Source organism: Balaenoptera ricei, chromosome 10 (assembly GCF_028023285.1).
Source record: "Balaenoptera ricei isolate mBalRic1 chromosome 10, mBalRic1.hap2, whole genome shotgun sequence".
Taxonomy (NCBI): domain Eukaryota; kingdom Metazoa; phylum Chordata; class Mammalia; order Artiodactyla; family Balaenopteridae; genus Balaenoptera; species Balaenoptera ricei.
Genome location: NC_082648.1, coordinates 97167829 through 97191301, shown reverse-complemented (window position 1 = coordinate 97191301; position 23473 = coordinate 97167829). Strand labels below are relative to the sequence as shown.

At 52.3% G+C, this 23473-nt stretch overlaps 1 protein-coding gene across 1 annotated transcript; it reads left to right on the top strand.

Moving 5' to 3' along the window:
- The first annotated feature begins 11645 nt into the window (after positions 1 to 11645).
- CBX6 (chromobox 6) lies at positions 11646 to 22756 on the top strand. Its single transcript, XM_059936989.1, has 5 exons — positions 11646 to 11793; positions 11974 to 12017; positions 12175 to 12240; positions 12383 to 12449; positions 16955 to 22756. The coding sequence occupies exons 1-5, from the start codon at positions 11725 to 11727 to the stop codon at positions 17954 to 17956; spliced, it is 1248 nt and encodes a 415-aa protein (XP_059792972.1). The 5' UTR covers positions 11646 to 11724; the 3' UTR covers positions 17957 to 22756.
- Positions 22757 to 23473: the final 717 nt, after the last annotated feature.

Here is a 23473-nt window from a genome sequence, read left to right as displayed (position 1 = left end):
GTTATCTGTTAACGTGACGAATCACATTGCTTGATTTTCTAATGCATTGCTGGGACAAATCCAACTTGGTCATGATGCATTATCTTTCATATGTACTGTTGGATTCGATTTGCTGACGTTTTGTTTATGAAAAAGATTGGCCTATACTTCCTTTCTCCAACAGTCTTTGGTTTGGATACCAGGATTAAGCCAACTTCATAAAAAATGAGTTAGGGAGTATTGGTATTTTTTCTGTTCTCTGAAAGAGTTTGTATTAGATTGAAATTACTAAGTCTTTAAATGTTTGGTGAAACTCCTGATTTCTTTAAGAAGTTCAGTTTTGATATTCTTTGATATAAAGATTTTTGGTAACTAATTCAATTATTTATTTTTTTTTTAAAGCTTTTTTTGATGTGGACCATTTTTTTTTAAGTCTTTATTGAATTTCTTACAGTATTGCTTCTATTTTATGTTTTGGCTTTTTGGCCACGAGGCATGTGGGATCTTAGCTCCCCAACCAGCAACTGAACCCGCACCCCCTGCGTTGGAAGGCAAAGTCTTAATCGCTGGACCACCAGGGAAGTCCCTCAATTTTTTAAATAGTTACAACATTGTTCACATTTTAAATTCCTTCTGGAGCCAAATTTTATTACTTGTAAGTGTAGAAAATTGTGCACACTTGATTTAAATTTTCAAAATTTGATTTGATTTAAATTTTCAAAATTACTGGCCAAAAAGTGCTCCTAATATTCTCTTAACATATTTTAAATTTATTCTTTGTCTGCAGTCATGTTTCCTTTCAATTCCTCTCAATAGTTTATGGGTGCCACCTCTCTGTTTCCTGTTTAGACTGGCCAGAGGTTTGCCCGTTTTCTTAGTCTCTTCAAAGAACCAGAATTTGGCGTCATTAGTCACATCTACCTTATGGATGTTCTTTGTTTCATTTATTTCTATTCTTATCTTTTACATTTCCTTCTTCCTACTTTCTTTGAGTTTATTCAGCTGTTCTCTTGCTAACTTCTTGTGTTGAATGTTTGGCTTGTTGATTTTCAGCCTTTTTATCTCATAGAAGCCTCCCCTAGGTTCTGATGTGTGGAATTTTCATTATCATTCATTTCTAAGCATACTCAAAAATTTATTATGCTTTCTTTTTAGTCATGAATTATTTAAAGAGGATTTTTTTATTTCTACATTTTTTTGTTACTAACTACTTCTTGAATTACATGGTGGTCAGAAAATGTTATTTGTTCAAGACAACTTTTTGACATTAACCAAACATTGCTTTCTGATGGGCTAAATGGTCAATTCGCACAAATATTTCAGGTGTGCTTGAAAAGAATGTCACGTCTCCAGTTACTTGGTGAAATGTTCTAGAAATTCCCATGAAGTGACACTTGTAATTCCATAACTCTCATCTTCTTATCTTCATAGATTTTGTGGGGTGGAGGGCTGCTTGCTCCATCTGAGTTACTGAGTGAGGTAGGTTAGACACAGGGGGGAAAAAGAAGACAAAAGGACCAGCTGAACTCACGTCATGACAAGGAACCAAACAGACAAATCCAGAAGGTAGAACATTCTACAGGACAATAGCTTAGTTCCTTCAATTCACATTAGCAAAATAGGAACTGTTCTAATTTTTAAAAGATTTACAGTGTAAACAGGTTGGGCCCTGGATCCTAATTTAGAAAAACAGCTATAAAGGATATTTTGAGGATAATTGCTTTGGGGCTCTCTGAAGCCTGGGCCCCCCCCTGCCCAGGTCCAAGGGCATCCAAGTGTCCTGCCTTTCCAGATGGCCGGTGCTTTGGTTGTGCCAGAGGAAGGCTGACATTATCATCAACCTATTCCAACGATGATAAAAGGTCCAGTTGCTATAATAACAAAATATGGTCCCTAGCACCCGGAAGAGTGCCTGGAAAATGATAAGAACTTGAAAATACTGTTTTGAGTGATTTACCGGTGGATTTTAGAAACCGACTGTGTGGCTGGTCTTGCTGGGAAGGCTCCTTCGAAGTCTCTTGACTGCGGTGATGGTTTCACAGGTTTATGCATATGTCAAAACTCACTGATTGTACACTTTAAATATATACGTTTATTATAGGTAAATTATACCTCAATATAGCTGTTTTTAAAAAAGAATAAATGAGGGCTTCCCTGGTGGCGCAGTGGTTGGGAATCTGCCTGCCAATGCAGGGGACACGGGTTCGAGCCCTGGTCTGGGAGGATCCCACATGCCGCGGAGCAGCTGGGCCCGTGAGCCACAATTGCTGAGCCTGCGCGTCTGGAGCCTGTGCTCCGCAACAAGAGAGGCCGCGATAGTGAGAGGCCCGCGCACCGCGATGAAGAGTGGCCCCCACTTGCCGCAACTAGGGAAAGCCCTCGCACAGGAACGAAGACCCAACACAGCCAAAAATAAATAAATAAATATTAAAAAAAAAAAAAGAAGAATAAATGAGTATTGTTTTAAACCACTGAGTTTTGGGGTGTTTTGTTCGATTGCAAAAGCTTACTGATACTTCCCCATTGTTTATGTTTTGCTAAAACGTTTCCGCACTATCTCTTCAGACTGAGAAGCAAGGGCCATTTCCCAAAATGTAAAGATCAGTTTATCAGGGCTAGCTCAGAATGGATACGTCTGAATAGCAGACATCAGACCCATGTGACGTGTGTGTCTAAGTGTGGAGTCCTGACTCAGTAGTCAACGTCCTGAGAGAGAGCAGAATTCTTTTAATTGTTGTGAGAGTTAAGTGGTCCTACCAGGATTTTTTTTACAACAGCAAGGTCCCAGGTAAGCATGGGCTCTGAATCCCGAATCATCTTTCAACTGCCCATGTGACCCTGGACAAATGACCTAATCTCTCTGTGCTTCAGTTTCTTTATCTGTAAAATGGGAAAATTAATAGCACCTACCTCAAGAGTTGATAGAATTGAATGAATTAATACGTGAAAAGCACATAGAACTATTCCTGGCACAGAGTAGGCCTCCAGTAAACGTTAGCTACTAATATCATCACATGCAAAGGACTTTAGGTATTTTTATATATTTTAAGAGGCAAAATGATACAAAATCCAATCAATGATGTAGAAACGAAGGTCAGAGTTACAGATTTCCATGAACAGAGGGAAGAATTATGTAATGATATGATTCAAACCCAAGGATATGGACCAAGGGCTCTGAGATGACCCCACATGGGAGATCTTGAGATAAGCATCTATATATAGATCTCTGAATGGCCCATGAGGATCACAGGCGAGAATCCTGGCCTATAGGTCTTGGATCATTATGTGACTTCAAACGGCTGAGTAGGTATCCTCAAAAATTGCTTCAAATGACTAGTGAGTAAGTACTTTTTACCCCCAGGAAGATTTAAATTAGGTACAGAAATGTAAAAACAACAAAAACTGAAGTGTTCATATTTTTATGTGAAGGCGGTTTTGCTATTTTATATCCTTACAATGTTAAAGAGAACTTGGCTTATTAGAATAATAGATTGCCTTGTGATTCCAATTTAAAATATGTAATCGAGTAATTGATCAGCACTTAAGATTTTACTCTTTCATACACAGAACTGGGATAGCTCATAGAATTTCAAAGTCACCATAGTTTTAAGCTAAATGTGTTAGGCTTATAAGAATGTGTTAGGCTTAATTACTTGAGAAGGTTTGTCAGCCTATTATACTTAGGAAGTTAGGCAAATATATGTCCTGGATAATGCAGTATGAAATGTTTAAAGGAGTTTAAGTTTGGAAATGAGACCAAAATTTATCAAAGCCTTCTTAAAAGTGATTGCTAAACTTTGCTAGACCTATAATTAAAATAATAAGTAATGTAAGCTGAAATTAAGAGCTTAAGGATGAACTAGGGTTTTTCCTTTTATGCATAACTTTAATAAATTGAATATTAATTTTTAAAAACCGAAACAAACCCCTGAATCATCTTTTCTGCACACAAAAACCGCTTTTAAGGATATCCAAAAAATTCACAGTAATGTGTTTGTTATCTGAGACAGTCTAATCACCTCTTATTTCTGTTCATGCGGGGTCTAGAATAGGACAAATGCCAGCAGGCCCCTGAGCTGACCACCGGGCCCTCTTAAATCCACTCAGGAACTGGGCATGGGTCACGACTCTGCCTGCTATAAACAGCCATCACCAGTTACGGGTCCCACAGGACTTGGAGGGCAGAAGCGTCCCCAGCCCTCCTGCAACTAAGGTTGTGGCCCACGGTGTCCCCCAGAGAGATGTCCCATTTCTGTTTGAGAGATGGTGGCCTGAAGACCTAACCCAGAGTCTGAGGCCGAGATGCCCCAGGCCTCCTGCTCCCTCCAGGGCTCAGAACAAGAAGATCAAGATGCAAATTCTCTTCGGCAAAATCCTCATGGGCACCCCCTCCAGGTGAAGGCCTGTGCCCGACAGCAGGACTGCCCGGGTGGAAGAGTCCACCTTACAAATCGGGGTCACAGACACAATACTGGAATATTCTCTGACAGCCTTGGAGGAACGGTGATGAACTTGGCTGGTGACAAAGGTCGGGGGCAGCCTGCCCCAGCCGGGGGCCTCTACCAGAGTGACTATTTCTAAACTTCATAATCAGGCCGACACATTCTTTTGTCCTCTGGCTGCGGCCTACCTGCTCACCTGAGAACTCACACCCCTGGGAAATCCCTCCCAGTAATGGCTGAGAGGCCCAGATGTGTCCCCAAGCTCTGGAGACCCACTCCCCTCCCGCTGTATCTGGGCTGCGTAGCTGCACACAGCAGCTTTCTCTGCGGGGCGTGCATTTCACAGACAGAACTCAATAAATCCATTGGAGGGGTTCTTTCTAATTGAACCCCTAGAAGTTTATCTTTTAAACAGGCCCAGAACCGCTGTGTCACAGTAAGATTTTGGTCTTTACTATCATTTACCCTCGAGACCCCAGGGAAGGAGACAAAGAGGAAAAGGCAGAGGTGATGGGACACAGTGAGAGGTTCTCCTTCTCCGGCCAGGTCTGCCAGCTCTGGAGTGACACTGGTCCCCACTGTGAGCAGGAGCGGGGATGAAGCCAGGATGGTGAGGAGGGCAGGCCGCCAGCAGCCGAAGGCAGCAGCCAGCCTTCTCTGGCCCTCATGCTGGCCCACTGCCCCAGGGCGGGGGCCACGCGGCTTAGCAGAACTGGCTGGAGGAAACCAAAAGGAACACCGGCCTCTTGCTTCTCTTTCTCCCAGATGCAGCTTCCCAGCACCACCTGTCAGGTTGCACTAACCTTTCCTCGCAGTGAAAAAGGATCTGGAGAAATTAACATTGCCTCCCAAACAACCAAAAAGTATTCGGGGCGGGGGGAGTTTCTCAGCAAAACAGGAAGAGCAGGAAGAGGGCAAGTTCGCACAGAGCTGGCTTCACTCTGCTGGGAGAGGAAAGAGAACAGCCGTGAACTTTGTATTTCTTCTCATCTGTTTTGCATTCACTAGAAGAGGGAGGGTTCGCCAGGGCCAGGGGGCCCACAGGAGATGGAATCGGCCCTGGATTCTATCTGTAATTGCTCAGGAGTGAGCTTCTTCCAATCATGGCCTTGACCACCTCCCCCCAGTTCAGTCCTGCTGACCTCGCTGGGGGCCGCCAGCCTCAACAGCCAGACGGTTGTTGAAGAGAGAAACAAATTGTTCTACTTTGGGGCATCTTTGTAGAGAAGCTTAACAAACCAGCAGAGGAGGGGAACAGCTTCCTCCCCCTTGCTCACCTCTGTTAGAGGGTGCCCAAGCTTGGAGATTCCTGACACAGCTCTTTCCCTTTTTATCTACAGCCCTCTGCCTCTGCCCTGGACTTACATCCAGGAGGCTGGGCCGTGGCTGATTTGAGAAGCAGCCACAGCTTGGCTCTCAGGACCACTCCAACCACCCAAGGCTTTGCCTCTGTGTTAACCTCGCTGTGCCAGGACCCTTCTCCTCTTGCCGTGAGTTCTCTCCTGGAGCTTCCTTACTGCACTCAGAACAACGCCCAAGCTCTCCTTCGTGGCCTGTAAGACTCTGCATGTGGGCGCCCTGCCTTCCTGGAAGACCTCAGTCTCCACCTCAGCCCCCCAGGCTTCCTTCTGTCCCTCAGATATGCCGAGCACGTCCTTGCCTCAGGGCCTTTGCACCTGCTGCTTTTGCTTGGAAAACTCCCAGGTCTATGTAGCTGCCTCCTTTTCCTCATGCAGGGCTCACCTCAGATATGGCCCCGCAAAAGACCTGCTCTGACCACCCTAGCTGAGCACCCCATCCACCTACCCTGTTCCTCCCTACCATGCGATCTTAGTCTTTTTATAATACATATCCGGCCTGAAAATCATCTCCTTGTCTTGTGTGTTCGATGTCTGTCTGCTGCCCTCATAAGAATCTAAGCTTCTTTGTTTTTTTTTAAAGAAATTCACGTTCTTTTATTTATTTATTTATTTATTTATTTGTGGCTGTGTTGAGTCCTCGTCTCTGTGCGAGGGCTTCCTCCAGTTGCGGCAAGCGGGGACCACTCTTCATCGCGGTGCGCGGGCCTCTCACCACCGCGGCCTCCCCTGCTGCGGAGCACAGGCTCCAGACGCGCAGGCTCAGTAATTGTGGCTCACGGGCCCAGCTGCTCCGTGGCATGTGGGATCTCCCCAAACCAGGGCCCGAACCCGTGTCCCCTGCATTGGCAGGCAGACTCTCAACCACTGCGCCACCAGGGAAGCCCGAATCTAAGCTTCTTGAGGGCAGGTGTCTGTCTTTTCTCTGCCAGATCTCCAGCACCTAGAATAGTGCTGGGTACATGGGTGGCACTCAGTAAATATTAGTTGGTTGGCTACCCAATGTCAGGGAAGTGAGGGGTATAGGGGACCCTGCCCTCAGGGAGATCATGCTTTGTAGGAGGAGATGACAAGTGACCCAACAGAACTCTTCAGTGCTCCTGGAACTCTGCAAATACTCAAATGGGGCCAAGGAAGCCTGGCCAGTTCTATCTGGGGGACCAGATATGGCTTCATACAGAAGGACACCCCAGGACTGTGTTTTGAAAGATATGTGGTGCTTCCCAGATAAACCAAAGATGCAAAAGTGTGAAAAAGCAGAGACCATTCAGGAAACAGCAGGTGGTCTGATGAGACCAAAGGAAGGGGTTGTCTGGGATGGGGGGCAGGGAGTGGAAACCATCAGGAAGGGCCCCTTCGCCATGAGAAAGAGCTCAGGCTGCTTTCTAGAGGCAGCGATGAGCCACTGAGAGGGTTTTTTTCCCCCTGTTGATATTTTAGCTTCTTCCAGTGTTGAAAAGTCTTAAATGGAGGAATGATTTGGTCAGAACTGCCTTTCCAAAAGATCCCTCTGCCAAAATTGGCATTCCCTGTATCCCTTGCCCAATTATGACCGTATTCAGGCATATTTCCAAAAGTCTCTACTGCTCTCTTTCTAAAAATAGTTAGCCTTTCTTTGGGGGCACATAATTTCACAGCACAATATTTCAGAAGGAACTATACATGTTTCCACTCTTTGGGACTAGTATTGTCACCTGACTGCACATCTTCAGCTTTTTGTGTCCATAGTTTTGTAAGTCAAATTACATCACATGGCAGATCTCATCTGGTACCAGGAGGAGATGAAGGGCATCTAATGGATGTAGAACTTAAGTTTTGTTCATTTCAGCATCTTCCATGTTTGGGTAGAAACCCAATATCCTCAACAGTGAAGTGGAATAATAATAGTATCTACCTCATACGATTATTCTGAGAATTCAATTAGTTAATATCATATGTAAAGCACTTGGTGGAGTCCTTGAAACACGATGAACGCCACGTAAAGTGTTTGGTGTTATTTTTGACCAATACAGTTTCCATTTCTAGAACTGATCCAATAAACTGAGTTTCAGTGGAAGAAAAACTTGTATATACGTTGTGTGTGTGTGTGTGTGTGTGTGTATTTCTCTAGCTATGAGCTGGTCTAGGGCATATACATACACTCCCACTATCACATACCTACTATGTGCCGGACAGAGCTCCAGGTGCCATACTTACGTTATCTCATTATCCTCACAATAAACTTACAAGATAGGCATGGTTACCCCCATTTTACAGATGAAGAAAACTGAGGCTCAGAGAGGCTGACAACTAAAAGTTGCACAGCTCACATCACATCTGTTTGCACCTTCATCACTCTGTGCACCTCAGTTCCTAGAGCCCAATGCAGGGATGGAAGGGGACACTCAGTGGTGTTTGCTGGGTCCGAATCCACACATATGTTATAGGGTCAAACTTACTCTTTAAAAATCCCTTCAAGGTGGGGAGGGATAAATGGGAGATGGAGATCAACATATACACACTATTATATATGAAATAGGTAACTAATAAGGAACTACTGTATAGCACAGGGAACTCTACTCAGTACTCTGTAATGACCTATACGGGAAAAGGATCTAAAAAAGAGTGGGTATATGTATATGCGTAACTGATTCACTTTGCTGTATAGCAGAAAGTAACACAACATTGTAAATCAACTATACTCCAATAAAAGCTAAAAAAGAAAGAAAAAGAAAAATCCCTTCAATGGCCCATTCATGTATCCAACAAATATTTATTGAACACCTTGTGGTGTTGGACCAAATCTCAGACTGTGGAAGAGGTGGAAGGGACTTTCTCTCACGGAAGCTCTTGCTCTACTGACCTCTCTACCTGGGATGTCTTTCTCATTCTTCACTAGCAGGCAAGCTCCTCTTCATCTTTCAAGTTCCAAATTAAATGTCCCCACCTCTGAGAAGCCTTCCCAGCCTCCCTTCCTCCAGGCAGTGGGCTGCTCCCTTATCTAGTACAATGGTTCATTTTATGTGTCAGCTTGCCTGGGCTACGGGATGCCCAGATAGCTAGTAAACATTATTGCTCACAGGTCTGCATTAGATTCAGTACACCAAATAAAGAGGTCCACTCTCACCAATGTGGACAGGCACCATGGTATCCACCGAGGGCCCGCATAGAACCAAAAGGCAGAGGAACGGCAAATTCCCTCTCTTTTTGAGCCCGGACATTCATCTTCTCCTGCCCTCACACATTGGAGTTCCTCACACCCTTAGACTTGGGGACTTATACCAGCAGCCCCCTGGTTCTCAGGCCTTCTGCTACCAGCTTTCCTGGTTCTTCAGTTTGCAGACAGTGGACTTCTTAGGCCTCTATAACTATGTGAGCCAATTCCTATAATAAATCTCCTCTTATATATCTCTATGTATATCCTATTGGTTCTGTTTCTGGAGAACTTTGACTAATACATCTAGACTCCCAGGGCATCCTATACCTACTGTTTGTGGCAGGTTGAACAATGCTCCACCCACCCAAAGACGTCCACATTCTAATCCCCAGAACCTATGAACATGATACCTTATATACCCTATGTAATATGTTACCCTATGGTGAAAAGGACTTTGCAGATAAGGTAAGGGTGTCGAGATGGGGAGATTATCCTCGATTATCTGGATGGGCCCAATGTAATCACAAAGGTCCTTATTAGAAGGAGGCAGTTGGTCAGTCAAGGGAAGGCAAAAGTAAATACTAGAATGATGCAGCCATGAGCCAAGGAATGCCAGCAGCTGCTAGAAGCTGGAAGAGGCAAGGAATGGATTCTCTCCCTAGAGCCCAATGACACCAATTTGGAACTTCTGACCTCCAGAACTGTAAGATAATACATTTGTGTTGTTTCAAGCCACTGAGTTTGTGGTACCATTACAGCAGCCATACGAAATGAATACATTTTTATTCCAGCACTAATCACACTGCATAGCAGTTACCTTTCTCACCTGAGAGCTCCTCAAGCCTGGGGCACCTTTGTTTCTGACAGTTTAACACAAAGCCTCAAAAAGGGCTCACAAAAGCTGCCGAATGAACTAACAAATGAATTGATGCTTACCCGCTTCATCCGGCTGCCTGTGTCCCTCAGCCTGAGAACACACACACACACACACACACACAGACTCATATCCACATAGCTTACCTGTCCATCCACCCACACCACCCCCAGGAGGGCAGCTCTAGCCTTACACAGAAGCCCACTTTGGGCTGGCCAGCAAATAGCTATCTCTCAAGAGCATGTCGATTTTAAGGGGGGAGGGGGATTTCTCCCAAGGTAATAACTGGACAAATCAGCAGACATGCAGGAGTGAGAAGCAGAAATTTTGACGCGGTTGACTTGAAACCACAAGAATTGGTGTTGCACCACAGACATGTAAAAATCCTCCTTTCCAATAAATAAATAAATAATGAGCGCAAGAGACACCCCTAAGCCTTACCACATTCCCGTTTCTCTCCACCTCCGTCTCAACCCCACCACAGCCACTAAAATGATAGGGAAATCTGTACTTAGTGACACCAAAAGAGGTCCACTTTATCTCATTAAGAGAGACAAATGGATTCCAGCTAGTGTGATACGATCCCATTTTGCTAAAAAGAAAGAATTTAAATATATCTATATCATCTATATAGAGTGTGTATATGTGCATATATATGTGTGTTTATATAGGCATAGGACAGAGGCTGGAAGAAGATCCGTGAAGAGGTTAATGGTTTGACGGAGATTATAGACGGTTGCTTTTTTTCTTACTTTTAAAAAAATTTACAAAGTACAGGACTGTTGGTGTGATTTTAAAAAATAAATAAAGTTTAAATAATACAAAATAAACAAATTGGAGCGTTTTGTGTGACAGGGCTACTTTGCGTCCCTTCCAAGACAGCCTAGGTCTCCCAGCCCCTCCCCAAATAGGAAGCTGGGCTCTGGTCTCCCCGTGAGCAATGGCGGAACCATTAGAGGAACTGTAGGGGGCAGGAGGGTGACGCGGCACCGGGCCTGGGAATTAGAAAACATACAGGCGTGACCGCGAGGGTGGCTTCTGCCGAATGACCCAAGGATGACCCGCTTCGGGCCCAATCTGGTATGTAGGGAGTTCGTTGTCACCCCGCGGCCTCTCTTCCGAACCGCCCCACGGCCACATCTTCCTCGCTGCGTCTTCACCCGACCTCCCGGGCGAGGGCAGGTGCCGCCCAAGACCCCGGCAGAAAAACAGATGCAAAGGATCACCCCGGCCTTCCTCGGCCCCATTCACTGCCTCCCCCACCCTTTCCTGCGGTGGCGTTTTTGTTTTAATTCATCTGAACTGGTTACAAAACCACACTCCCACGAATACATAAATAATGGATAAGGGGTGGGGTGGGGGGCAATGTTTTAAAGAAATTCCCGCAGGGCCTGGCAAGGCAACAGCAAATGCATTTCTGCTGTATCATATTTAACTGTTTGCAAACTTCTGCTGGGAGGATGATCAGCGGCTGCAGAGACTCCACCGCCCTTCCCCGCCCGGGGCCAGGAGAGACTTGCAAGGGAGGGTTCAGAGGGAGAAGTTGTCAGCTCACGGGGGCCGAGAAGATGCAGAGGGGAATGAGAAAGTGTTTGTAAGATTGCACCGCCCCCAGCCCGGCTTCGCGCAGGCCAAGCATCTCCCTCCCGGCCTCCGGCCCCGGTTCCCCCAACCAGGCTAGGCCCCTTTAAGAACCAGCGCGCGCCCCCGCCCCGCGTGCGCTCACTTTCCCTAGCAACCGCCCCGGGGGAGGAGAAGGTCCTGGCAACGGCGCGCCAGCCCAGAGGGTCACGTGACGGCCCGCAGCTGGAACGCGAGCGCGCGCCCCGCCGCGCGCCCGCCCGCCGAGCTTGGGCGCTGTGGCGCGTGCGCGAGCGGTGCAGCACCGGCCGCGGGAGCAGGGAGTATTATGGGCTGTGGGTGCCGCTGAGCAAGATGGAGCTGTCTGCAGTGGGCGAGCGGGTCTTCGCGGCCGAATCCATCATCAAACGGCGGATCCGAAAGGTTAGCCGCCTCCCAGGGCGGGACGCCTAGCCCCGCAGCCGGTCCCCAGATCCGCGGGCCATCGGGGCGAAGCGGTCCCGCTAACCCGGGCTTTCTCGCCCACCCCCGCGCAGCCGCCTCCTCGCGTCCCCGCATCTTCCCCACCCCCACTCCCCCCTTTTTTCCTTCTCTGTTTTTCAGGGACGCATCGAGTACCTGGTGAAATGGAAGGGGTGGGCCATCAAGTGAGTGTCACGGGATCCAGGGGCGAGGGGGGAAGGGAGGCAGCGCACACCGGGGCCTTTTTTTTTTTTTCCTTGGAGGGTGCGCACATTTGCTCCCTCGCATGTGCCTCTGGCTCCCTGGTTTTCTTTTTTATTTTGTGCATGCGTAACTCGGCAGGTACAGCACTTGGGAGCCGGAGGAGAACATCCTGGACTCGCGGCTCATTGCAGCCTTCGAGCAGAAGTGAGTTTGGGAAGCTGGCAGGGGCGGCGGGGCTGAGGCTCGGCTGGGGCGCCGCGCGGGGAAGCGGGAGAGCCGGGGAGGGCAGCGCGGAGTGGGGCCCAGGAAGGGGCTCTTTTTAACCTCTGGCGTTTCTCGGCCGCAGGGAGAGGGAGCGTGAGCTGTATGGGCCCAAGAAGAGGGGACCCAAACCCAAAACTTTCCTCCTGAAGGTAACCTGGCCCAGCCCCAGCAGGCCCCTCTCGGGCCCCCAGCCCGGGCGCAACACGGGGCCTGCAGGGGAGGGACAGATCCGCGGCCGCCCAGGCGGGCGGGTCTTTCCAGAGGGGCCCCAGCTGGGCAGGGGGTGGTTGTGAGCCCCCGAAGAGCCCCTGGCAGCAGGCCCTGGCCAACTCCAGCTTCAGCAAGAGGGGCCTGGGAATGGGGACAGGGGGAAGGATAATCCTCACTGACAAAACCAGGGTCTGGGGAGGCCAGCAGGAAGCGGGTGGGTGAGGCAGGTGGGGTGCCCACCTGAGGGGGTGGCAGGGAGGTTGCTTCTGCACGTGAGAGCCCTCATCTCCCCCAGCCTTGAGCTGGTAGGGCTCTGCCTGGAATTAGAACCCAGGGGGAGAGAATTTGGTCTCCCTCATCCTGGGGAACAGGGAGAGGCTTTGGGGGGGGGGGGCACCTGCCTCCCTGCCCGCAGCTTCCCTCTCTCAGGATTTGTTCTGTATGCCTACCCTCCTGACAGAGGGATCCAACTTGAATTTGACCTTAAATCACTTCACTTTGAGTTTTATCACCCAGGCTGGGCCACTGGTTCTTAGTTTCGCCCACTTTTGGCTGTCTCTGGAGGCTCTAATGAGGATGGAGAGTGGGAGAGTAAAAGCAGAGCACATTAGCCTCGGCAAGGGAGGGCGACCTAGCTCCAGAGGAAGCCATCTTAGAGTTTTTTTGGTGTTTATTTTATTTTTTTTAGTGAGAAAGAACAGAGTCTGGGAAGGGAAGGCGAGATGACCCAAGGTGGCAGGCACGGCTGCAGGCGGGCCTCCGTGGGCAACCACAGTCCCCCCCACTAGTGCTAAGGTTGTCTCAGGGCCCCTTCCCACCCCGACAGCCTGTGACTTTGTGGCAGTTGGCACGGGAAGAGCATGCAGGACTCTGCAGAAAAGAGGCTGTGCAGAATGCAGAACTCAGAATCTCCAATTTGTCCTAAAGGCTCAAAGCCCAATTTGGGGGGGGCTCTCCAGCCCCCCACCCCCCAAAAGAACTGGGCAGAAGTGAAAGAAATAATGGTTTCCAGAATTACATATTTCTGTGACCCTTGTCGCCAAATTACACACATCTTAGGGGATCTCTGGAGTAACCTTAACTCTTGATGCTTCTTCGGAGGGATGGGGCAGAGCAGCTGGAGGGCCAGTGGGCTGTGTGACAGCCTCTCAGTGCAGCTGGAGTGCCCTCTAGCGGGGAAGTGAGTAATGACCATGAGCATTGATTCACAAAATGCTTTTCTTTTTTAATAGCTATATCTCCTGAGCTGGCTATGGGCCTAACACAGTGCTGAGCCCCACATGGATTATCTCCTTTAAATCTCTCAACAACCCTATGAAGTAGGGAATATTATCCCTATTTTGCAAATGAGAAGATCAAGGCCCAGGGAGGGGAAGTGATTTACCTGAGCTCCCACCACCCAGCTTCCTGGCTTCATCATGTCTCCTTTTCTTAACCCTGTCCCTCAGAGAGTACACGTCAGGTTAAGGGAGCAAGATGGACACACACACATACACACACAAAAAGGAAACTATGAAGGCTGTAGAGTTGGTGGGGCAGGGGATGGAGAGGCAGATGAGAGAACCTTGATCTGGACCTTAAAAACAGGTAGCATGAGAGAGATAGATATTTGCAAGGGGTGATGGAGATCAGCTTGGTCTGAACCCATTGCTCTGTGGGTCACCAAGAGGCAGTGTGTATAGTAAACAAATTACACTCAGATAGCACTCACTTTCTGCAGGGAAATATTCTGAAGAGAACAGGAGCCCCTGAGGTAGGCTGCATTATCCCCATTTTGTAGATAGAAAAACTGAGGCCAGAGAGATTAAATAACTTGCCCGTGGTCACAGAGAGTGAGTGGTAGAGTCCAGGTCTTTAACCTTCCACATTATGTATGTATAGTACATGCCAACCCCTCAGAGCCGTGCCTGTCACACAGAGTGCAATAAATGCCTTAGGCTGTGGTTACCAGTTTTAATCTACAGGCAGACCCAGGTCCCACCTTCCAAGAATTCTCAACCTGGGGAGAAGAGAGGAGGAGGGTGAACCAGCCCGTTTTTAAAAATAATAATAATGTTTAGACATTATAAAGTAAGAAATATTTTTGTAGAAAGGTTGGAAACCATACATTAGAAAAAGATTACTGCTCATAAGCACCCGCCCCGCCCCTTGGATAGTCTAGTATTCTTTGAGTGCTTGCTATGTGCCAGGCACTGTGCTAACCAGGTAACATATACTGTGGTCAGAGGAGGCCCACTAAGCTGGGGTTTCATCCTGGATCTGGTGTTTGCCTTGCCTGCGCTCCTTGCCAGTCCCCAGGGACCATGCATCACTGCTGGACTCCGGCATAACCATACTTACAGAGGTCCCGCTCAGACAGCAGGCAGAGAGACTAACCACCAACCCCTGGGGATCAGAAAGAGTGGGGAATCCCCTAAACTCCATGGGGGATGAACCTGCAAAAAGCCCTTGTTGCCATGCCAAGGGAAGGCTGGCTTTCTCCTGCCTTTGTCTGGGAAGGGGTGTGAGGGAACCAGTCCCTGGCTCCACTGGCTCGGAGCAGGAGGAGCTAGCAGCCCTGGCACAGGGCAGGTCGGGCCCACGCGTGCTGCCACCTAGTGGCTGGAGGGATGGTTAACTAAGCCACCCCAGGAAACCCCCAGCAGGGCTGGGAGGACCATGTGGCAGTAAAGTGTGCCTCTCCTACATTCTAAGTGACATCCTCGCTTATTCAGCATGTAAGTCCACAAACACCTCTTCTGGGGGTTGTGGTCAAATACAGTCTAGTCTTGTCTGAGAGGTGTACAGGCTGCCTCCCAGGTACTGGTCAAGCATCCAGCACTGTGGGGATGGGAGGTGGAGAGACCCTCAACCACAGATCCCACCCTTGGGGAGCTCACAGACTGACCATGGGAATGTGTCCTTCCTCTCTGCCACCCCTAGCTCACCTGGCTGGAGGCAGTCACCACCTAATGGTCCCTCTTCCCCCCAGGAACCAGGGTATCTGTATAGAACCCAGACTGGTCATCCATCTCTACCCTTTGTCCAGCCATTGCTTTCAGTCCCTTGGCCACTCCATCCTCTCATCACTGGGCGCTCTCTGCCTCCACCATTTGTCTTAGCAAGGCCCCTTCAGCAGGCCACCTGGGGCACAGTCAGCTCAGGAAGGACCAGGGTTTTTTCCTACTTAGGCTTCATCCTCCACAACTGGGACCTAATCTGTGCTCCTCTGGACTCCGTACTTCCTCTGTTGTATTGAATCACCCTGCACCCTAATTGCCTGTTACTTGTCTTCTCCGTGGAGCACAGCCCCCTAGGGGTAGAAGCTGTGTGTGGTCATAGTTGTAGCCCTAAGCAGCTGGCACGTGACTCATCAGTACTTTCTTAGTGAAGGAAGGACTGGCCATGGAGGATGGCTTACATAACCTTGTGAGTCTCTTGCCCTAGACCTGGAGTCTCTTAGGGCCCTGCCACGCACACCCACACCCCACACACACACCCCCTCGCATCTTCCATGAGACAGAAGGTGAGCTGCTGCAGAGCCCTGGCGGGGCTTTATAGTTTCACCCCTGGGAGTGTGTGCAGCTGGGCCCAGGAGCCTGGGACAGTATCCCTTGCTCCCCACAGACTTCTGCTCAGCCATCCGGTCCCAGGCCATCTTGGCACAGAGAATATGAAGTGGCTGATCCCACCTCTTAGTCCATCCCCACCAAACCCATGTCTACCTGGGGTGGATGCCAACCAGGCTTTAGGTGCTGGCTTTGGAGTCTGTTGGCACCAATTTGCTCAGACCCAGGCCCTGAGCCAGACCCTGGGCAGTCAGACGAATCAGACCCAGGAGGGGAAGTGCCGGGGGTGGGGGGGTGGGGAGTGGGGTGCTGGGAGTGAGGAGGAGGAGCCAAGGGTCTGTCCCAGAGCTGGTGATGAGCTGAGGAGGCAAGGCTGAGCTGGAGGTGCCTCCTGTTCAGAGGGAGAGAAGGAGCTCAGGGCATCTGCTAATAGGTCCGTAGGGCTGGGGTATGGGGTGAAGGTGGGAGGGGTCGCCCTCGCCTTTCTGTCACCAAAAATTAGTCCATGGAGGAACGCTGGGCTGGGATCCTCCCAGGGCGGGGTTGATCAGGGGCTTCTTTCCGTGCAGTGTCCTGGCTGTTGACACTCCTCTGTGTCAGCAAGGGCAGCCACCGACCCGTCTGTCCCTCGGACCCACGGCCAAACTTGGAAAGTTAGTCTTGGAGCTGGGCCTGGATGAGGGTCTGACTTGCCCTCCAACCTTCCACACTTTGTTATCACCCATCTGAACCTGTTTTCCTTTTATGGCTAAGGCAAGGTCAAGAGCACCACTGATTTCTTAAATGCTCTCAGGATGGTTTCTTGAGACCATACTTGTGGGTGGCTGGTGCAGGGGTGTCCAGAGGAGGTCAGCGGGCGGCCGAGCCCTCAGCCACTGCCTCCCTCTGTCCCGCAGGCGCGGGCCCAGGCGGAGGCCCTCCGCATCAGTGATGTGCATTTCTCAGTCAAGCCGACCGCCAGCGCCTCCTCGCCCAAGCTGCATTCCAGCGCTGCCGTGCACCGGCTCAAGAAGGACATCCGCCGCTGCCACCGCATGTCCCGCCGCCCCCTGCCCCGCCCAGACCCCCAGGGGGGCAGCCCCGGCCTTCGCCCGCCCATCTCACCCTTCTCCGAGACCGTGCGCATCATCAACCGCAAGGTCAAGCCGCGGGAGCCCAAGCGGAACCGCATCATCCTGAACCTGAAGGTGATCGACAAGGGCACGGGCGGAGGCGGCGCCGGGCAGGGGGCCGGGGCCCTTGCCCGCCCCAAAGTCCCTTCACGGAACCGCGTCATCGGCAAGAGCAAGAAGTTCAGCGAGAGCATCCTGCGCACGCAGATCCGCCACATGAAGTTCGGTGCTTTCGCGATGTACAACAAGCCCCCGCCCGGCCCTCTGCCGCCCCCGCCAGCCACCAAGGCCGACATCGCCGCCTCCCCTGGCCAGGGGCTGCTCCTGGCAGCCCCCAGTGCCCCGTACGACGCCCGCAGCTCCAGCTCCTCCGGCTGCCCTTCGCCGACCCCGCAGTCCTCCTCCGACCCGGATGACGCGCCCCCCAAGCTGCTCCCCGAGACCACGAGTCCATCTGCCCCCGACTGGCGGGAGCCCGAGGTGCTTGACCTGTCCATCCCTCCCGAGGCGGCGGCCACCAGCAAGCGGGCGCCTCCCGATGTCACTGCGGCTGCCAGCCAGGCCCTTCCCGCGGCCCCTCAGCCTGTCGGCGCCGCCTCAGAGCCCGAGGCTGGAGACTGGCGCCCTGAGATGTCACCCTGCTCCAACGTGGTCGTCACCGATGTCACCAGCAATCTCCTGACGGTCACTATCAAGGAATTCTGCAACCCTGAGGATTTCGAGAAGGTGGCTGCTGGGGTAGCAGGCGCCGCAGCGGGGGGTGGCAGCAGTGGGCAGAGCAAGTGAGGGGCTCCACCAAGGAGGGGGGTTTGGGGGGCCCTCCTGCCCAAAGTCATACTCTTGCTCCTGCCCCCGCCCCCGCACTCAGACAACCCTGCCTGTGCTTTGCTTGTTTCAAATGGCTCGGTGTTGACCCCGGGATGGGGCTGGGCAGTTGGAGCCCCCTGAAGCCCAGTGGGAGGGGCGGTCCTGGAACGGGGTGGGGCTAGGGTGGGGCCAGGACACCGGGAAGTCCTCCCTCTTGTGTCTTGGCCCCCTCCCTGCCCACGCACAGTGGGGCCTGCTGGGTGGCTCCTGGGGAGCCCCGGAACTTGGGGTTCAGCTGCCCCCTCCACATCCCATCTCTCCCCAGCTTGCTTCCAGCTCTCGCGCACAGCATCTGATTTCTCGGTGCTAACCCGGCAGCTGCTGGGGCCCCTTAGGGGACCCCATCCCAGCTGGGCACCGTCCCTTTCCTTCTTCCAGATGCCCGGGAAGGAGGGGCAGGGATGGGAAAGCCCGGACAGAGGTTGAGGTGAAGGCGGCCTTGGCCCCTCCTCGCCCCCCCCCCCCCCCACGAGGGCGGCAGGAGCAGGGCCCACTTTCGGACGAGACCCAAGCAGGTCCCCGTGGGCCTCACCCACCCATCTCTTTCCTCGTCCCACTCTCAGAGGCGGGAGGGACTGGCACGGGCCTCACCTGCCACGGCCTCCCAGCATCTAAAGGCCCCTCAGTTCTCGACCAAAGGTGCTACAAGAGCCTGCTGCGCGGACTTCCGATTGCGCATGCGCCTGCCGTCCAGGGTGGGTCTGCGTGGATCCGTGTGTGCGTTGGCCCCTGGGCCCGGCTCTCGAGGCTGCGCCCTTTAGGGTTCCTCACAGTAAGGTCGTCAGATCGAAGGCCTGGAACCCTCCCTTGCCATCAGCCGGGCCTGGGACCTGGCCCAGGTCTGAGGAGTTTGCTGTGGAGGCCGATCTTCCCAGCCCGCGTGTGCGGGGGGGCACGCATCCCACGCCCTTCTCCTTTGGGGCGGTCAGACGTGGCATGGTGGGGACCGAGGCAGAGGGGAGACCCCCGTCCCAAGCTTCCTCTTCCTCCCGGGTGTTCGGGGGGAGTAAGAAGCCTGGACACCGTTCCGAGGGTCTCCGGCTTCTCCGGCCCCCTCTCTCTTGCTTCTGACCGCCCAGGCTTTCTCACAGACCAGGCTGCTTGAAGCAGCGGGAGGCCTCTGGTGCCCTGGGCAGCTTCTCTTTCCTCTGCTGCCAGGGAGCTGAGGTGTCCATGCCAGTGGCAGAGACCAAAACCCCAATTTTAGGCCGGGTACTGGGAGGGGCAGGATGGCCGAAGCTGGGGTGGGGGACGGAAGAGGGGGCCTGTGTCCTTCAGGAGAGCGGGCACGTGCGGGACCAGGGGTCTGGTGGGCAGGGGAGACAGCCCTGCTGGCCAGCCCTGAGGCGCTGCCCGGACTCAGTTTGCCATGAGTGGCGTGTCCTTGCACGTGGCTCAAGGTGGCTTCCTGGTGTGTGGGCTGAGAGCCATGATGGCAGAAAGGGAATTCCAGTTCGGAAACAAACGCCTTGGTCGTAAGCACGGGAGGACTGTTTCTTCCAAATCTCCCCGCCAGGGATTGTGGCAGGGCCCCTGACCCTCCCCGCCCCAGGATGTAGAATGGGGGCCGTCACAGGGTTTGGGGGACTGGTGCTCCTGGACCCCTCCCCACCCTGCCCTTTGTGTTGGCTTTGTGGCCGTCCAAGTGCCAATTGGCTTCCCCCCAAATAAGGGCTGGTATTTCTCCTCTGTCCTTAGAGGGGATTTCCCCCCCAACCCCCACCCCAGGTGAGTGTCCACCTGGGTGCCAGTTACAGGTGTTTCCAGAGACCATAGAAATGTGTTTTCCTGAGAGTCCGTGTCATTCGTGACTTTTTTTGTAAAGAAGTTGTGTTTTCAGAGGTGATTTTATGACAGGAAAGTGAAAGAATTAGTTTTGCAAAAAACAGAAAAAAAAAAAAAAAAGAGGGGAAAAAAAAGAAATAGAAAAAAATATTGTGGGATTCCTATGGGGTTGGGGGGGGTGGGGAGAAAGAGATATTTAAAGAAAAACTAGTAACGCAGTGATTGCACAGGTGAGGCGGCAATGTTAGGAACGTGGATAGAGGCCCAGGCCCAGCTGGGAGGCTCCCAGGCACGGCAACTGCCCTCCTTCCTTGGCCCGAGGCAAGGTAAGCCCTCCCTCCTGCGCTGGACCCAGACTCCACACCTGTCCCCGCTTGAGGGGAGGGATGACCCCTGATCCCAAAGGAACTTGCCAGAAGCTGCAGGGGCCAGGCAAATAGAGCTGAGATTTGGGGAGGTAGGAGTCAACAGGGGTCCCACCATCACCGGGACCCATCGTTGGTGACTTTCTCCAGGAAGGCTGGTGAGTAGGTACAGTTGGGTTCCTTGCCTTCCTCCATTCCTTTGCCAGCCTGTTGGGCCGTATGGTCCCTCCACCGCCACCCCGTGGGGGAATCTCCCTCCCCATCGCCCCAATAACCAAGACACCCCCGAGCTTCCCTGGCCAGGTAGGGGATGCAAGCTTCAGGAAGACAGGAGCTATGGACTCTGGGAGAGTATTAGGTGGTGATCAGAGGGGGTTGGGGGTAGCTGTAGGGAGAGGGAGTGCCTGCCCCTTCTCCTTTCACAGGGAGGGTGCCGCCCTTGACTCCCAGCTGTGCAGCCCTGCCCCAGCCCGTGCAGAGGCACGCATGCACACTGCTCCTAGGCGGGCAGCTCCCCTGAGGGCCTAAGTGGGCACCTGGTCAAGAGCAAGCGGAGCCCTCCTTACCTCTCTCCCAGGGTGGCTCTGAGCGGGGTCCCACAGCCCCCCAGCACACGCTTGCACGGATCAGCCTCCCATGGGCCCTTCCTCCCCCATTGCTGCTTTTCCGTTTGCCTATTACCAAGCAGAAGTTGCAGTCTGGTTTGCTTTATTTTTATATGTGAAATACCCCTCAAAGCCGGATCTTCTCCCATGTTCAGTGGTGGCTGGGGTCATCTCCCCCTGATGCCACCCTCTCCCCACCCCCATGTCATAGGAAACAGATGAGGTCTGGTGTCTCTGGTTTGAGGTGGGAAGTTGGGACCCATTCCTGGCTCATTCCCCTCCCGGATCCTCAGTTTTCCCTTCTGTGAAATGGGTGTATTGGGCGGCACAGCTTTTTCATAAAGCACTGCTGGTGTCCAGGCAGCTGCTGAAGATTAGGTGGTGGTCGAGGTTGCTGGCACTGGGGCCTCCAGCCTCCCACAGTCCCGTTTCATTCTCACCCTGCAAAGTGGTCAGGGTCAAAGTGGGCTTCAGCCTTCCTCTGCCCTGGAAAGAGGTGATGATCAAGTCCCCAACCTCAGTGTGAGGCAGGCAGAGTGGGAGGGGTCACCCCACTTACAAGACCAGGAAACTGAGGCTCTAAGAGGCAAGCTACTTCACTGGAGCGAAGAGCCCAGCTGCTCTGGCCTTTTGGGGGAAGCCTCTTTAAAAGGTGGGGACCTGGGCCTTGGAGCCACTGCAAAGCCAGGGGGTACCCACGAGCCAGGCGGTCCCGGGTGAGGAGTCAGCCCAGAGGAGGAAACCGTTAGCTCGGGGAGCTGGGCTGCCACCAGCCTTTCTAGCCTCCGGGTGGACCCAAGTGGACGCACCGCCTTTTCTGCCTTTGGGGGTTTTGTTGGTTGTTGTTGGTTTGGTTTTTTTTGGGTTTTTTTTGCACTTGGCCCACGCTGGACAGTGGAACCCGCCTGGTCAGTTCCACTTCCAGGCTCCCATGCACTAGCCCAAGGCAGCCTCTTGAGGGCTTGTATGGTTTAAGGAATCACTTTTGAAAAAAGAAAGAAAAGTGTTTAAAGGTTTTCGTTTTTTCTCTGTCTGCATCTCCTCTCAGATTCAGAAAGCCCAGAATTAGGGGCTAAAACTCTAAGAGAGGGGGTGTCCCCGGCCTGACCCTGTCTTGCTGATAGTCACCAAGACGCCAAAATAGGGGGGACAGGCTGGGTGGAGACTGAGGCACCCGCTTCCCAGGCCTGCGGGGTCCCCCCCATCCCGCCTTGAAGGAGTCAGCACCCCACTCCAACAGTGTCTGAGCGCCTACTGTATGCAGTGCTCTGGCTAGGCAGAGCGGGGCTGGTGGTCTAACGAGGGACCCCCTTGCAAGAGGCCACAGTAGAAGGAACCAAGGGTTCTGGGTCTTCCCCCTACTGTAGGGCGGAGTAGAGATGGAGACTTCTTGTTGTTGGTTTTAATTTAAAAACACAAAGGCCTAAAGAAATGTATCTTATAATTTTTTTTAATTTTTGAAAAGCTCATTTAATGAATTGTGCACGAATGAATTCTATATATATAAAATATACATATATAGCTCTATATTTGGGGAGGGGCACTGTCTCTTTTTTCTCTCTCTCATTTTAAAAATGAAGTGTCGTTGCCTTCGTCTGTGGTTCAACCATCCAGCTCCCAGCTGGCTAAACTTTGCCTCCAGTGGTTCAGGACAGGAAACTAGTAGGGTGAACAGGAGACCGGAGATGGGGACGCCGCCTCAGCGTGGGGCTGGGTCCCCAGGCCACAGGCCCCTCTCCCAGAGGTTGCAGGTGGAGAAGACGCCTTGGGTTGGGTGTGGCTTTTGGTTCTGTTCCGGGTTCGGTTGTTTCTGGGCTGGGGGAGGGGCGTCTGTGCTGATTACTCTGTCTTGTATGTTTTGTTCTGCTGCTCTTCAATATCGTATCAATGCCAGGAAGGGGGCACGAAAAGCCTCTTTTGCCCCCCCCCCCCCCGTCAAATAAATTGTCACATTCCGAAGCTAAGGTCTAGCCCCAGGTCTGTCTCATTTCTTCCGGCTGGGACTGTGGTCTTTAGAAAGCTCAGGCCATGCCTCTCCTGGTGCGGGTGCAGCGAGGAGAGGGGGGGCCCTGGCCCTCAGCGGTGGCAGGCCAGCGCTCCGGCCCGATTCCAAGATCCCCGCCTCCCACCCCACGTCCACCTCGTAAGGGAGATGAGCTTGAGGAGAGTCCCCCTACACAGGTAAGCTGCAGTGCGTGCCACTTCTTGGAACCCGGAGACTACCTGGTCAGCGGGCCCGTGGGAGGGGTGGGGCTCCCGCCACTGTCCGCCCCCCAGTTGGAGTCACAGCACCCGCAGAGAGGGGGCCCCGGGGACTGGATCCCTAGCCAGCCGGTCACCACAGGGCCTGGGAGGGAGCAGGCCAGGGCTGGGGGCACGGGCTACCCTTGCCAGTAGTAGCCCTTGCTAACAAGCTGCTTCAGCTCAGAGAAACATCTGTTTTCTGGGCGCTCATGTGCCTTCTCTGATGAGACGAGCAGCACTGGGGAGCCCGTTGGACGCCCACAGGGATCCAAAAGCAGCAGACTCCGCAAATTCCCATGCCTTCCTCAAGGGTCTGCCACTGGGCCCATGTCCGTGAGCGGCACCTCCATCCCTCCACGGCCACCCGTTTGCCAGGCCTGGAACAGGTGTCGCCTTCCAACCCTCCCCTTCCCCACCACCCTCACCCCCTTGTTGTG

Excerpts from the sequence above, each read along its gene's own strand:
- CBX6 (XM_059936989.1), top strand. The coding sequence starts at position 11,725 with ATGGAGCTGTCTGCAGTGGGCGAGCGGGTCTTCGCGGCCGAATCCATC. Across the intron at positions 12,018-12,174 it reads TGGAAGGGGTGGGCCATCAA|GTACAGCACTTGGGAGCCGG; the intron begins GTGAGTGTCACG and ends GTAACTCGGCAG. Across the intron at positions 12,241-12,382 it reads ATTGCAGCCTTCGAGCAGAA|GGAGAGGGAGCGTGAGCTGT; the intron begins GTGAGTTTGGGA and ends TCTCGGCCGCAG.